The sequence below is a fragment of the Photinus pyralis genome, unplaced genomic scaffold, assembly GCF_008802855.1.
Source record: "Photinus pyralis isolate 1611_PpyrPB1 unplaced genomic scaffold, Ppyr1.3 Ppyr1.4_LG1, whole genome shotgun sequence".
NCBI lineage: Eukaryota > Metazoa > Arthropoda > Insecta > Coleoptera > Lampyridae > Photinus > Photinus pyralis.
The window spans coordinates 45,305,796-45,322,834 of record NW_022170249.1 but is presented as its reverse complement, the minus strand read 5'-3'; the positions used below and the strand labels follow the sequence as shown (position 1 = coordinate 45,322,834).

Here is a 17,039-nt window from a genome sequence, read left to right as displayed (position 1 = left end):
TTACACATTCTTGTACCTATAATGAAAATTCCTATGCGGAGAGGATACGTATTTGAATTGGCATTTCGTAACCCCCTGAAACTTTCAGGGTATTGACAGAGTCAAAGTGTTTTTTCAAGCCATAAGTAGCTCTAATGCAAATTGAGTATAGCTTAAGAGCTTATCGGAGGTTTTATAGGTTTATGGATTGGGGGAGTTATTGATTTACCACTCCCTTTACTAACTTAAAAACTATTAAAATATTGAAAACTTATATTCTCCTCGCAATCCTTAGAGTACAATTACGAATTCTTATTGAGCTTTAGCCGAACATCTGTCAATTTCCCGTTGTAATCACGGATAACCCCCTCGCTTCGAAGTTCAAAACTTGTAAGACAAGCTTCTGCTCTTTAAATCGCATTAGGTGGAGGATGCGAAAGGAGCTCTAATGATGTGTACGTTTTAAAGATTGAACATATTAATTAATTGCGTCTTCATTAATCACTTGAAGTTTCTCATGAGAGGTCAACCTTAAGCAAACGATCCAGAACCTCTATAACGAGGGAGCGCACTTTGAAATTTTGATTTACGATTGGAACTTTGTTAATTGTGTTGTGTTACGTCTTTTATTGCTTTTGGTTTTGACGTGCAATATTTCGTGAAAACTAATTTGTGGGGGTCTTAATTTGGCCATATAAATGATTTAAAGTAGAAAAGTCTTTTCAATTAAAAACACACTCTCTTGTTGTGTGAGAGGCAATGAAAGACAACAGTAATTGATAATAGTGGAGCCGAGAATTCGATTATTGCAATACCTGTAATTCACTTGATTAAAGGGGCGTAATTTTGACATGAAGGGAGTAGACATGTATTTTTTAATCCTCATAAAGCATCCTTTGAAACTGATCATGTTTTCTAGGCGAAAATACTGGCAGCAAAAGTATCCTATATTCCACGTCTTTGTTTTAGTTTTTTTAATTTTGAAACCTGTTTCTTCGTTTTTTTGTAATAAAACCTAGCCTAATTTTTGTAGATTGTACCCAGAAAAAGAAAGTATTTACAATAATTTAATGAACATTATGGTATCACGGCGCTAAAAATTCAGATATTAAAAAATAGGTTTTTGATAATCTTACATCGTTTATGCCTCATGTACATTCGCAAAATTTTAATGAAATTATTTACCGACAAAAATAGTTAGATTTTTAACTTTGACATTTTTTTCTCACACCCTGCCACAATTTTTGTAGGTTTTACACAGAAAAATAAGGTCTTTTGAATAACTTAACAAAAATTTTAAGTTGCTATGTGACAAAAAAGTTGCAGTTGCTCCGGGCCGTTATTTTTCGTTTTCGTATGCCTAATATAATGAATGTTGTACGTACGTACATACAAACGGAAAAAACCTTATTCGTTAAAAGATGTTATAATGATCTAAAAAGTCGACAATTGAAGAAAGCAGTGGCGTATTTACGGAGGGGGGGGGATGAAGGGGATAGCTATTAGGTATTTAGGTAATACTCCGCTATCCGCTCCGCCCACTTTAAAATAAATTCAATAATATATAGGTATATATAGAGAGCAATTTTGGTTTTGGTTAAAGTCTAAAGTCACTAAAATCTAAATATTCTGTAGTATTCAGTATTCACTATTCAGTGAGTGATCAGTGTTGGCAGTCAACGATTTGGCTATTCGGCATCGATCGGCAATTCGCTACATTGTTATACCCAAAATAACAAATAGGTATCAGGTACTTAGTATTGCTACTGAGGTAAGGTACCCGCGTCCTGCCTTTCACGAAATGACGAAAATAAGAATTTTAAATTTTAAAAACAGGAATTTTTTTGCCCATAACTTTTGATGGAGACGTCTAATCGTCTAACGTCTAAGTACGAATCGTTTTGGATTCTACGCACCCAAATTAATAAGAAAAAGTTTTTTCCCGAGAAATTTTGGTGCAGTCGATTTTTGGTAAAAAAGGAAGGTAAATAACTGCCTTTTCTTTGCCCAGAAAAAAAAATTGTCTCAGATCGACCGGAAAAAAATATTTTCTTATAGAATGTGGCCTGTAGAATCCATAATTCCAAACAGTTCCAAGATCGGACTACTAGATCAAAAGTTACAGCCCTTTGAATTTTTTGTCGAAATTGGTTTTTTTGCCCATAACTTTTGATTGAGACGTCTAATCGAAAAAGTACGAATCGTTTTGGATTCTACGCACCAAATTAATAAGAAAAAGTTTTTTCCCGAGAAATTTTGGTGCAGTCGATTTTTGGGAAAAAAGGAAGGTACACTGCCTTTTTTTTGCCCAGAAAAAAAATTGTCTCAGATCGACCGGAAAATATGTTCTTATAGAACTTCTTATAGAATGTGGCCTGTAGAATCCATAATTTCAAACAGTTCCCAGATCGGACTACTAGATCAAAAGTTACAGCCCTTTGAATTTTTTGTCGAAATTGGTTTTTTACCCATAAATATACCTATTATTCAAAGTTTTCGTTGACTTGACGCACTGGGTGACTGTATGTGCCACGAACTTGTTTAATCCCCCCCCCAGAATAAATTTCTACGTACGCCACTGGAAGAAAGTTTGACAAAAAACCCAAAAACTGTGATCGAAGTAGCCTCTTAGCTCAATCTAGGAATTTTAAAATTTTGCCTTATTCGGAAAATTCATCAATACACTTATTTGTCTGTGCAAGTGGAACCACCTTCTTTTGATAAATTTTTTTTCTTGACCTGATCTTCGTATGTGTGATACCGTAATAAAATTAGTGATACCTTACAAGTGCATACGTATATTTGAGATCCGTTATTTTTTATTTAAGCACAAAACCCCCACATTTTTCAATGTTCGAAAGTTTCTTTAGTTTTATTAGCTGTTGCAGAAGGATTCAGTATTTTTGTGTATTCTTTGCGGATGAGCATGATATGGCATCTCTTTCTTTATTGCGACAAGGGTTTTAGAACTATAAATCATGAATGCCAATTGAGATTTGAAAGAGCTGCAGTACTAAATTGGCAGCGCCCTTTGTGAGTACCCTCCTCCGACAATCTGTTTTTGATGTATATAAGGAATTATATCCGATCGCGATAAGGGGTCGAGGAGGACTATGGTTGGTAGGAATTAATTCCTTTCGTTGAAACCTTTCATTAGAGTACCGTCAAGGATAAAACCAGTTTCCCAAAGCCCCGTCTTTTGATAAGGGAGCAGAAGGAAGGGCGGTATTTAGTAGAAAACAGTTCCTTTTGTCGAGACGTTTAATTAAAATACCATGAAGGATAAAATTATAGCGCCTAATATACATTTTTTCAAACTTTGCAACCGCCCGGCAAAGTGTAAGACCCGACTAAATAAACTGGCTTATTGATTTTTTCGCTTTTTAAATAGTATATTTAAAGGTAATTTCGAAATCCGCCAAGGATATTTTTTGCAAAAATTCGTATCTTTAAAAAGTATAGGGGTTGGTTTAGCCGCGCTACTCCTCCACCAGGTCTGCAATTTTGTGTATGGGCATTATCGGAAAAGTATTGGACAAGTTTTCAGCTTGTCTCAAATGCCTACCCAAAAATGTACAGCTCTCGGACTAATATGGTTTTTCATGTTTAGACTCCTAGCTTGAGCTAGGTCTATGCTCCAAATTCAATGTTAAAAAATTATAGAAAAAATTTCTTGCCTATGACGACACACCTATAGATGAAAGTGCAAAAAATTATAATCTCGACGAATTTTGGTATCTTGGGACCTTTTCACATAAAAATAACAATTTCAAACTTTGATACCAAAAATATTTTAGAAAAATGCTGCGGAAATTCTTGGTGCAACAACGAAAAGGTTTGTCATAATTTTTACAATTTTATTCATTTTTTAAAAAAAGTTTATTGGAATTCAATTGAAGCGAGCTATACAGCCCAATATTGGCTAATGTCTAGAGCCTTTTAGTCTTTAACAGATCTGTTCTACGCTTTTCTAAGACTTTCGAATTTTTTATTCTTTACACATTGTGAAACGCCCCCAAAAGTTTTTTAATGTCTTTAAGGGCTTCCATTAGTCCCCAAATGTTTGCTCTACAAGAGTTTTCTATGGTGTCTACAGCGTTTTAGCTTACTGTTAGTAAGTACTTTAGTATTTATACGCTTTTAAAAAAGTCGGTAATCAAAATCTTAAAAAAAGTGCAAGGGGCGACGTCAAGGGTTGTCTAGAATCTTTGCTAGCTTTTAGTACCTTAAAAAGTCCTTGAAAACATTTAAGATCCTTTAAAATTTTTTAATAATTATGATTCAAAGAGTGTTTAAGAGACCTTAGGTAATCTTTTGAAAGTTGAAAGGGTCTTTGAATAGTTGAGATTTTTTTAAAATGTCCAAAAGTTTGCAAAAGTGATGATGATGAAGTGATGCTTTTAAGACCTTAAATAGACATTTAGTCTTTGAGAGTGTTTGAAAGACGAACCTTGAAAAGCCTTATAGAGCTTTTAAGTCTTCCGAGTTCTTTCAACGTTCTTTAAGAGCTCGAATTACATACATATATGTAGTCACGAGAAACCTTTACAGTCTTCTAAATACCTTACAAGGCTAGTGTGTAAGAATATTTAATAGCTTTAAGAGGTTTCCAGAGTCCTGACTCCTAAGACATCTATGAGTCGACCATAATCTCAAAGTGCCTTGAAAGTCTTTAGCTTAGGTTTCAAGCGCTGGGTTTGGGGTTGCTGTTTTTGAGGTCTTTACAGTTTTCAAGAGCCTGTCATGAAAAAATGAGCAGAAAGTACGAATCGAATACTGAAAACTGTATCTATAATCTTTTCTTACAATGATCTTGATTTTTAGATACTGTGCATTCCAATTATAAAGATCCACCCTGAATAAATCAGTTGATCTGAATACTATAAAAAACAATCACGAAACACGTGAACTTTCGTTTTCAGGGGGGCCCGTAATAATCAACCACTTGTCAGACCTTCACAGCAACACTCAAATGCCACTCGCGGGGGTGGTTAACAAGGTGTTAATTTTTGAAACAGTACACAAGTACTAATGAGTAATACAAAATCGGTCCAATTTTGCATACTATATCGTTACAAAAAAGGCTTAAAAAGTGGACAAATATTTATTAAGAATTAATTCACCTTTCAACTCCAGTTAGTCGTGGATGTCTGTACTTCTTAGATAACAGAAGACCGCCTCCCCACGCAGCCTGAAATAAAATCACCATTAGAAACTTAAAATTTGATAAGTATCGTACGTACGTCGACGTGAAGCCACATATTGTACTTTTCGCAAATGTCGGCAATCTCAGGAATTGGATCAAACGCTCCCAAAACAGTTGTGCCAGACGTGGCGCTAACGAAGAACGGTATATGACCCAAAGCTTTACGTTCTAACACCAAACGTTCCAATTCGGCCGGTATTAATCGTCCATGGATATCGGACGGCACCATTATACAGTTATCCGTACCCAAACCACATACCGAAGCGCAAGATTTAATCGAATAGTGACTCTAAAATCACCACGATTGAAGTTATTAGAAAGTCTTCATTACAAAATTACCTGATCTGAAGTGAACATTACTAATTGACCTTTAATTGAAGCGATACCCTTTTCTTTATAATTCGGGTACATTCTATGGCGCGCTGCAAGGAAAGCATACAAGTTCGATATGGACCCACCTGAAACAGATTACACTTGTAACCCCCTCGACCCAAAAGCGTCAGCTGTAAGAGATTTAATTAATCCGAATTTGAATTTCAAATTCTCTACTTACTGACTGACGTTCCTACCGTAGAGTTTAACTTACCTGGAGCTAAAATCGAATCGCCGTTCCTCCAACATTCGCCGATTATTTCCCTCATATGGGTCATAACTACGTTTTCCATTAAAATGAAAACTGGAGCGATCTCGTACGTAAACATGTTAGTGTTGGCCGTAGCGGTCAGCCATTCTCCAGCCATCGAGACTAAGTCCAAGCCGCAGGAAAGTTGGTTGAAAAAATGAGGGTGGCCTAAAATGGGAATTATTAAGAAACGTTTGAGAGTGTACGGATCAAGGGTAATCCAATAGGTCACGTGTCGTCGGTGTGGGGTGTGCATATCCCATAAGTAATGTCTTTGTTTCAAGTTCACTGACATTCAATTATTCCAAGCAATAGTCCGGGATAATGGTAGATTGATAGCTTGGATGTTGTGTGTGCGTGGTGGAATAATGCTCGATCAATTCGTGCAGTAGTTGATTTTTTCTGTAGGTGACCATCAAGTCGCTATAGAAAACTTTATACGTTTTACACGGTTTTCTTTTTAGTACAAATGCGATATTTTACGGATGACCGTACGTAAATATTGCCAAATATCCGTTTTCTGAGGGTCGTCGAAGGGTAAAATACGATGCAGTCTTCACGTGGAATGTTACACAATTTATCAGGTTTTTGAAAGCAAAGTAGATTTATTCCACGTAACATTAAGTGCTATAAAAATACGTAGGTAAGAAAGGGTGTTGTTCAAGAGTGCTGCTAAAATATTAGGCGTTTAAAATTTAAATTTGGATTTGTAAAAACGGCCAACATTCCATCAATCCTGTAGCAATCTCATTTTTCTGATAGCGAGTGTATTCCCTCTAAGATAAACCATTTTTCCTGATAATATTTGGTCAGAATAGGGGGCTATAGTTTCCATGTTTACGAAAACTGTGACTGCTTTCAACATATAATTAAACTAAATGTGCGTTTGTTATTTGCTGTTCACTATTCACTAAATCCGCGTTTGCTCTAATGCTCTATAAGAAGACTGGAAGAGTAAAGAGTTCAGGGTTTATCGGCATAACAAAGGTGGTTGTTATAACATGAACATTTTGAGTTATAATAGTCAAATTAAAAATAAGTGGAGCATTAAGGCTTTTCGCGAATCAAGACCCATGAATAACGCAGATGGACTTAATGGAACCGAGCTGCAAAACTAATTAGGAAACGTTTGTTTACCAAAACAGTCATCATCAATAATGTTTGCGCTCGTTTTTTAATGTTTTAATTTCTTCAGATGTACTTTCACTTATAAATAAAGTCGTTTTGGTCGTATGGTTATGAAGAAATATCGCCAAATAATATTTAAAAACTAATGAATCAAATGTCACCAGCGGTAATCATGAATTCTCGAGAAAGTTCCTCATTCGTTCTGTGAAATCTGATGCCAACGTTCCTAGAGCTTTCGTACTTTTCTATAAAGCGTGTGTGAGTTCAGTCCCAATTTCGACGCCGAAGTAATAAATAGTTCGCGTTGTTGTAAATAGTGTATATGTGAGTGATAAATAAATAAAGCACGTAATTATATTTATGTTGCACTTGTGTCAGGTGCGGTGAACAATTAGTAAACGTTTATGGCAATAGTGGCCAGATCAGAATTAATGCAAGAAATGAAAGTAGGATTTGAAGCTGGCCAACAATCAATGGAAGCTAAATTCAAAGCTGGCCAATCTGAAACAAAAGCCCGTCAATAAACCGTATAAGCTAAAATAGAAGCTGGTCAAGCGGATATGAAATCCGGTCAGCAGCCCATGGAAGCTAAAATAGAAGCAAAAATCGATGGTGGTCAGCAATCAATGGAAGCTAAAATAGAAGCAATAAATAAGAGGTATAGGTATGATTCAAGAAGAAATACAAAATGTCAAAGATGAGATACAAGGTATTCATATAGGTAGAAAACGAAATCGATGAACTACGAAGACGATTCATTGAAGAACGCGAAAAAACTGATGTGTCGTCTGTGAAAACACAAGATCTACTTGCTGTTCCACAATCGTCCCGCAAAGAAGCCCCCGAACCGTGAGAAAAGGTTGATACCTCTACAAAAGTTCGAGTTAAGTCCACCTACTGGACACAGTTTGAGGCCGTTGCATGTCCTGAGGATTGTCGACACTACTCACAACTAGAGCACAAATATGAAGAACAACCCGCATGGCACACTGCACTTGTAGATGATAACTGGCCACTATTAGACCTCCGGACAGTTCAAGAAAATGATCCTGATTTGCGTCTGATGATAAACTAGAAAATGGAAGAGAAAATATGCCAACCTGGGAAGAGGTATCTCGATATGGTCCAGTTTTAAAGGCGTTTTAGGCTCAGTGGGACTAGTTGCGGTTAGAAAATGGTCTTCTTAAGAGAGTTTTAGAAAACGATGCTGGCACGACCACAAATGTACAACTAGTGATACCGAAGGGCAGAAAGTGTGAAGTACTATGATAGATACACGATGGTATATCGGGAGCACATCTAGGAATGGCGAAAACCCTGGTTAATGGGAGCGATTCTGGTGGCTAAATTGCAAACAAGATGTAAAGGAATGGTGTCCAGTGGGAAAGAAGGCCACACTCTAGAGTCTATATTGTATGCTTTTACATAAATTTTCAACAAAAATATCAAAATCAAACGTTTTACATTCGTTCCTCAACAAAATATCTACGAATAATTAGATCTTGCTGAATCGACATGATTTTGAAGGCATGCATTCAAATATAAATATCAATTAGCGAAAACCCGAAGTCTCTAGGTGGTCCAGGTGCCGAAATCTCGAAGGAACAGACAGGCGACAGAGTGACAGACGACGGAAAATTGGGCATATAAGATTGACTGCAACTTCGTTGTGTTACGCTAAAAAGTACTAGCTTGTAGCTTCTACATCTAACGTGTTATTTATTTACCCGGTAGAAGGGCGATCAAAATTTAAATCATACTCGTGTAGCAGCAAGCGAGTATTGTTAATTTTGGAAAACTTTTTGAAATTCAAGTCAACAGAGTCATAGATACAGGGCCTAAAATAAAAACAGTAAAACGTCAAAACATTTTCAAAAATCTTGAATAACTTGGAACCCCTTGATGCTGGGTATAGGGAAGTATGGTATCAAACTGCGTAGATTTTCATGTACATTTCGAAAATGTGTTAAAAACAGCGTATTTTATTTTAAAAAAAGTTGCTATCTACATTGATATTTATTAAGAAGTAGACATAGGGATTTACGTGTATTGTTTTTCCCTATCTTTTGTAAAGGGCGTCTAGTTTTATGCAATCAAAATAACTTAAGAAAACAAATAAAAATCTGGCTGCCATAATCAATTTGAAAATTGTTGCTTTGACTTCTCGTTTGTATGCGATGTATTCAACTGAAGAAAAAGTTGATATTGTCCACTGGTTTAGTGCCGGTAACAGTTTAAGGAGCGTAAGAGATTTATTTTCTGTGAAGCCAAAGTATCGACATTCAAATTAATTAATATCAAAGCATGGAACCATAAAATTAGGCGCCCTTCAGAAGAGATTTAGTCATTTAAAAGTAGACATATGGAAAAATAATACACGTAAATCCCTATGTCTACTATTAAATGAATATCACTGTATATGCGGTAAAATCGTAAGTGAAACGATCATTTTTTTTGGATAGATCATGAAAAACTATGCTAGTGTGCAAATTTTCAGATTTAAGTTATTAATGGGAGCCTGAATACTCTTAGGTAATGGTTTGCGTGATACAGCCTGTATTTTATTCTTTCTATAGAGCTGCGTTCGGTACAGATTGCAGATCGTCAAATTTGCGTAATTAGTTATATCTGAAATTATACTGAAAGACAATTGACCGTTCCATCACATACACTGGAATATAATTTTTCCACTCCGTCTTTAAGGTTTTCAGAAATTTTGTCGTTCCACTATTGATGAATGAAATGTCGCGTATCGTTATATGCCCTTTGAATTTGTGTGAGCATACCGAAACAGGTTTGTACAAAATGATTCGTTGCAGATACAAGGAAAAATGTTAGATGCAAGCTCCTTTAGAAAATTACGTGCACATATTGTGCTTTAGTGCAGGCAGGCAATAAAAAAGGCTAAATGCCGATATAACAAATTCCAAAAGCGTAGGGCAGTTTTTAATCCGGCGTGGGACGCTGACTGCAGTAGGGATAAAGAGAGGGGCGCTTTGAGTGCCCTTAATTACAGCACTCTGACGGGGTGCAAACTTCGGTGTTTATACTGAAGGGTGCAAACCATAACGCGTTATCTACAACCTACGCGAAGCTCTTCAATTCGCATATCCCACCCGCACATCAAATATAGTCCATCGCTCACGCTTTTAAATCCCCGACGCTTGCCATCCTCGTCCTCCACGCCCTAACAAAATATTTCGTATTTCAGAAATGGTTCGAAGAACGTACGTGCGCGATAGGTGCGTGCGAACTTCATGTATTTCTCGTGTTATTTTCCAAGCCGCTGGACATGATTCCGGCTATATTCAACACAGATTAGTGCAGCAGCAGCGCGATTCCTGCCACTCAAATTTTCCCCTAGACGAATACATATGCTCATTCTTAATCTTTATCGTAAAAACCAAGGAAACATCTGCATTAGTTGGTATTTGAAAAACATTTTCCTACATGCGGACTGCTAGCTGTGAAACAGTGCGTTTTACACAATCCTTGTAAATTTAATTACGACAGGAACGTCTACTTTACCAACCAAATAACTTTTTACCCTTTTAGTTAACGTTTGCTGTGAAATATACAATGATAGTGGAAATAGGAACACTTCATTGTGCACAATCCAAAGCAAATGTTCCGGGTCTTTTCACAATTATTAATTTAATTATATATAGAAATAGTAAATGCCTTGATTCTTTCTTGCTCATCAAGAGACTCATCGAACATCCTTCCACTGAAATCAGTTGGTTCCAAAGCTGAAGGAGGAATTTTTCGTAAAAGCACAAATGTGAAGAGTGATCCTTCCGCTATTTCTTTTAAAGGCGAATTCCTGATGACACAGCTCTTCATCTTCGAAACCAGCGATGAGTACACCTAAATAAAGAAACAGCATAGCATTTACCTGGTGATTGTAAGAGGCTCCGTTGGAGGTAGTGGATAATGTAGATTATGGTTACTTCTTCCCTCAGTGTAAAAGTATGCAAAGAAATTAAACTATTCCAGATGATAGGTGTCTTATTACTGTTGATTAATGGTAGCTACATAGATTAATGCCACTGTCTGTATGAGGGCGCTTTTTTAATTTTCTATGAAGGAAACGGTACAAAGCTTCAAAAATATTTTTTTCGTACTTCCGAGACTAAAGTGACAACTTCACTCCACTATGACAAGTAGTGAAGTGTCACTTTTTGTCCCGCCGGGATTAAATTTGGACGAAAATCCCGGAAGGATGAAATTACTATCAAGGCCATTTCAGTAGGTTGTTCCACATTTTGTATGCGGCACTACTTCTTAAACGCATCGTACTGCTACTCATATAGTTTTTGGGATTTCGGTGGTATCAATTCTTTACCTATCTTAGGCTGCTTTTTATCAATATCAAATACTCACCACCAAATTTATGACACTAGCAATGACAGTTTCCAAATTATTTTTGTTACCATAGCATAGGGTTTGGTGTACTAACGCAACGTTCCTATGGTAACTTGTTAAGCAGCGATTTTTTGAAAGAACGCGTTCTCTAACTCCATACATATTAAGTGTTTCAGTTTCGGAAGTACGAAAAATATCGTATATACCTTGCGACTGAAGTAGTGTTCTTAATCCCTCAGGTAAATTATGGCCCTCCCTTCGGTCGGGCCATAAACTTTACCTTCGGGATTAAAAGTACTACTTCAGTCCCGCGGTATATAATATACTATTTTTCTGCGACGGGAAAAACGTGACATTTATCTCTATTGACTAACAAAATATCAGTTTTTATGAAATTACATTTTTTCCCGGGAAGAAAATGAAGTGGGGTCATTTTTAAAAGTTTATTTCACTAAATATCACAAAACTATATCCGGTGATTTTTAATGTTACATTCGAGTTGTATATATCTAACAGATTTTTTCGCTTTATACGGATTGTAGGCTACCATTACAGAAAATACCTATTAGAGAAACAACGGTCTAGATAAAATTTTTGTTATTGAAAATTCAGTTAAATTCAATACTGCCGGGAGTGATCCATATTTATCGACCACTGAGCACAAACAATATTATTTTCTTTGGTGAACAAAAGGCATTCGCCAAAAATTGTTGAACCAATAAATTTTACGGTATGCTTGAAAATATGGACTGGGCGTTTATTGAAGATCAAGTCACATCAGTGAAACACAAATTTAGATTTTTTTGGATAAATTTGAAATTTCCCGTTTTTATGTTTTCCAACACGAAAGGTAAGACAAATTGATAATCAGAGGGTAACACTACACTGGTTCAATACAAACTAAAAAAATTATGGGTCGGTTCTCAACGATTACCATAAAAGATTTAATTTAGAACCCAGAAGTAATCGTGTATAGTAACGTCAGTGGAGAAGTTAACTATGAGTATTTTCACTCACTGGAAAACTGTCACTTTACTTTACTTGTAGAACAATCTACTATTATTTGTTTCCAAAAGTGCAAGGAATCATCTGGAAAGAGGCGCCGATAACAAGGGTGGAACCGTTTAACTTGAGGTAGCAGGTAGTCAGGAATAAATTACGACATAAAAAGGCATGGCACGAGGTCAAACCATCCGATAGTGTCAAAGATCATACTACACTAGATAGACAGCGCTGTATAAATTTTAGACTCTCATAATTCGTCCCGCCAAATAAGTCTACTGCGTCCTCCAGCGGCTATGTTTTTATGAGAATAGTACAAACTACCTGGCGGGGTAAGGAGACGCGCGAAATGGCAAAGCACAGTTATTTTTAGAATAAAGGGCTATTGTATGGGATATCGGTGTCATTCCTAAGCGCAACCTTGTGTGGGTGTTATAGATGTTTTTATCTGGTTACCTTACTGTAAATTAAAATACCGAATATTCACATCTTGTTTTAAATTAAATTTTTTATCGTAACACAACGAAGTTGAGGTAAAGCTTATGTGCTCGTGTTTCCATCTGTCCGTCCGTCCGTCCATCCGTTCCATCGAGATCTCGGCTCCTGGGCCACCTAGAGACTTCGGGTTTTCGCTAATTGATAGCCGTTATGGTCTATATTTGCCCATTTCGATCAGTTTCGTATTTTCCATATTTTGCGCAGACTGCGCAATGCCAACTTTCATATTTATGGAGATATTTCTTTGAAATTTTAACCACCGACGCTTCTAGTTCCGACTCACTTTAGCTGGACACAATTTTATTATGTAGGAGGCTAAGCGGGATATCTCGTTTATCCCTTAATCCGAAAATCTGGAAAATGTATTGGTTAGCGCTGGTTAAAAAAAAGCAAAGGGAATATTGTGTACAACTTTCAAATTATTTTTTTCATTGTAACGTCCTTACTGTAATAGAATCTACCTCGTCTTGAATGACGCCCACTTACAAATGTAATTTTATCCCAATGATAGTGAGGAGTGTTCAGTAGGTCATGTTTATGTGTCTCGTGTTTAGACAATACTCTTTGTATTTATGATTATGATATGATTCGAACTCGTACGAAGACGGCTTCGGATGAATCAGTTACGTTCTTAACTTTCAAAGCCCCCTATAAATATTTTTATGGAACTACTTAAACGCGAAACAACTCTTGCATATACGCTGGCTATCTAGTGTAGTATGATCTTTGATAGTGTTAAATATCATGAGCACAGTGAGAGCAGTGTCGTGTATGGCGCTCCGCTTTGGTCGGACTCAGAAACCTTCGTACAGATAAAAACTGCTGGCTGTGTAACGGAGAGAAATGATGATGAAATCGGAAAGAAAATGAGAGGAAATATATCAGAAAATTCTACAGATGATAGAACAATGGGAAAGAAAAAGACAACATGAAAACTATATTACCATGGCTAACAACGGGTGTGCGAAGATCGGGCCACCCAACTCGAAGTGATGCTCACGCGGTTCCGGGTTGGGGATGGAACTATGGATAACAGGGGAAGGGTTTTAATGCGTGGAAGCCCCACACTATCTTCGCTACATAGCAGAGCCTATTTTAAATAACTTCCACTAGGCGGCACTGAACCCATCATCGGTGTGCCATACTCGGGGCTCCACTCCAGTGTAAAATTTTTAGAGACCCCAATCGTCCAATTTGCTTTTCAAAGACAGCTGAAAAGTGTTTGCCATTGGTATCCTTACAAACTACTGGGCGACAAAAAGTCTTTACTAGGCCTACTTTACAGCTTAAAATATGCTCTGCTACAGAGCCAAGCAGGGGTGTCCGTACGGATTCCTGAAAAAACAAGGTAATAAAAACAATAAGATTAATTTGTTTATAATTGCTATTCCGTATCTGAACGAGCTAGCTAACTGGAAATAAGATTTTAGTAATATAATAATATAATTTTCTTAACCTCGGCAAAGTTGAGGTGAATACAATCGTGTTTAGATAATTTTATGACCAATTACAGTTTTTTTCCAAATGGACCTAAGAATATAAGATTAAATGACGTAAACCTCATTTTTGGTAAGGGATTAGTTCACGGTACAATGCTTTTAAAACAAAACCGAACTTGAAATGGGCAAAGTATAGTTTCGTCTCATTCCGATTCTTTTACGTCCATCTAAAGTGGAACCAAAGATCATACTACACTAGATAGCCAGCGTATATGCAAGAGTTGTTTCGCGTTTAAGTAGTTCCATAAAAATATTTATAGGGGGCTTTGAAAGTTAAGAACGTAACTGATTCATCCGAAGCCGTCTTCGTACGAGTTCGAATCATATCATAATCATAAATACAAAGAGTATTGTCTAAACACGAGACACATAAACATGACCTACTGAACACTCCTCACTATCATTGGGATAAAATTACATTTGTAAGTGGGCGTCATTCAAGACGAGGTAGATTCTATTACAGTAAGGACGTTACAATGAAAAAAATAATTTGAAAGTTGTACACAATATTCCCTTTGCTTTTTTTTAACCAGCGCTAACCAATACATTTTCCAGATTTTCGGATTAAGGGATAAACGAGATATCTCGCTTAGCCTCCTACATAATAAAATTGTGTCCAGCTAAAGTGAGTCGGAACTAGAAGCGTCGGTGGTTAAAATTTCAAAGAAATATCTCCATAAATATGAAAGTTGGCATTGCGCAGTCTGCGCAAAATATGGAAAATACGAAACTGATCGAAATGGGCAAATATAGACCATAACGGCTATCAATTAGCGAAAACCCGAAGTCTCTAGGTGGCCCAGGAGCCGAGATCTCGATGGAACGGATGGACGGACGGACGGACAGATGGAAACACGAGCACATAAGCTTTACCTCAACTTCGTTGTGTTACGATAAAAAATTTAATTTAAACCAAGATGTGAATATTCGGTATTTTAATTTACAGTAAGGTAACCAGATAAAAACATCTATAACACCCACACAAGGTTGCGCTTAGGAATGACACCGATATTCCATACAGTAGCCCTTTATTCTAAAAATAACTGTGCTTTGCCATTTCGCGCGTCTTCTTACCCCGCCAGGTAGTTTGTACTATTCTCATAAAAACATAGCCGCTGGAGGACGCAGTCGACTTATTTGGCGGGACGAATTATGAGAGTCTAAAATTTATACAGCGCTGTCTATCTAGTGTAGTATGATCTTTGGTGGAACTCATCTGCAGATGGGACAATAGTTTCGTCATTTTTATTATTTAACAATTTTTTGCAGCATGATCCCATGATCTCAATATTATGCATAGCGAGCCATTTATAATTAGGAATTTATTGCCATCAGTAAATTTAAATGTGCGGCACTTCAAAGCTTAAAACATGCTGGGTCATACGCGTACCTTATAATGAAAACCATTTATTTTATCTCGCTTGCAATTAGCAGTTTGCATTAGTAATGGCGGTGACGTTGGTACAGAAATTGTACGATAATTCCGGTCTGCAGATAAAAACGCGACAATTGACGGGATCACTTAAGCGGCAGCTGCTACTGATTTTAGCGAAAAAGGTGCTTTTACAATTCAGATAAAGCCGACGCGATATGCATAATGTGAAAATTTTGCTTTTCCATTCGATGTGTGATAGATAAACATTGTACACGTCAAAAGCATCTGTTTGTACGATACTTTTTGTGACAGTTAGTATTAAGAGATATGATCATTTCGAAAGGAGAGTGAATGAAAAGACTTCGAAGCGAGGGTAGTTCGGAATCCGAAGCTTACATGGCTTAAAGCGAAATCCGTCCTTAGGCTATGAACCTGAGGTCTAATTCATAGCTTCTCTAAACACAAATGACGTTGATGGTCGCAGATGTAAATCCCAATCTAAATGAAAAAATACTTTAGTTTTACCACCGCATTTTACTTCCCGAATCTGTCAGATGCTTTAAATTGATTACCGGAGGGGTGGACGTATAAAAAAATTATCGGGGCGCACCCGGCGAAGATAGCGCGCGGTTATTGATAATTGAATTTGTTATCTATGCAGTGTTGATGAAGTAGGGAAAACTTTTCATAAAAACGAAAAACGGATGCTCACTAAATTGAATCTTTTGCACAATGATGAAGATAACAAAGTATTAATCAAGCCGGTTGGGGTAAGCCACAATGATATCAAATGTCCTAAGAGGCACGTGCCATAACCACTACTTATTGTGTATTTATTATCACCCTCGCGCCTTAAAACTACCCTGATTGTATAGAATTAGGATGACTGCGGGAGTCTAACTAACAGCCAACTTCGACGAGGGTGAACGTTTTCTTATTCTAAATCGGAAATTGAGCTTGTTTGACTCTGGAATTTATGAACTACAAAATTGAACATATATACAATCTCTCTTTGTGGAAAATCTTTTGGCACTCAAATGTTGTAGGCGCTAAATGTATAAGTACATATTTTAAAAACAATACCTATATCCCAAATTTGGTATAAGAACACAATACTAGACACTGCCCTTCATATTCAGGGGGCTCTCAAAGATTCCTTTGGTAGGTCGAATCTAGGCAAACTAATTTGTAGCAATTGTGTCACTGGTTCAGCACTTCTTGTAGTCGAAAAATAAAAATTCTTGTATCTTAGATGTTTATAGATTACCTTGAGTCTGAACAACAGAACAACTCTATAGATCAAACACCGATTGGGTTTTATTCCTTCTTGGATTTAATGCGTTGCAGTCTCTACAGCCTCTTAAT

At 36.8% G+C, this 17,039-nt stretch overlaps 1 protein-coding gene across 1 annotated transcript in view; it reads right to left on the bottom strand.

Annotated features, from left to right (window-relative positions):
• The window catches only part of LOC116159304 (glutamate decarboxylase), a 38,714-nt gene that overhangs the window by 5,127 nt on the left and 16,548 nt on the right, over positions 1-17,039 (bottom strand). Inside the window, exons 3-6 of the mRNA XM_031472258.1 lie at positions 5,772-5,975; positions 5,525-5,643; positions 5,223-5,474; positions 5,103-5,170 (exon numbers count right to left, since the gene is read on the bottom strand). Coding sequence (XP_031328118.1) covers positions 5,103-5,170; positions 5,223-5,474; positions 5,525-5,643; positions 5,772-5,975 — 643 coding nt within the window. The remainder of the gene's footprint in view (positions 1-5,102; positions 5,171-5,222; positions 5,475-5,524; positions 5,644-5,771; positions 5,976-17,039) is intronic.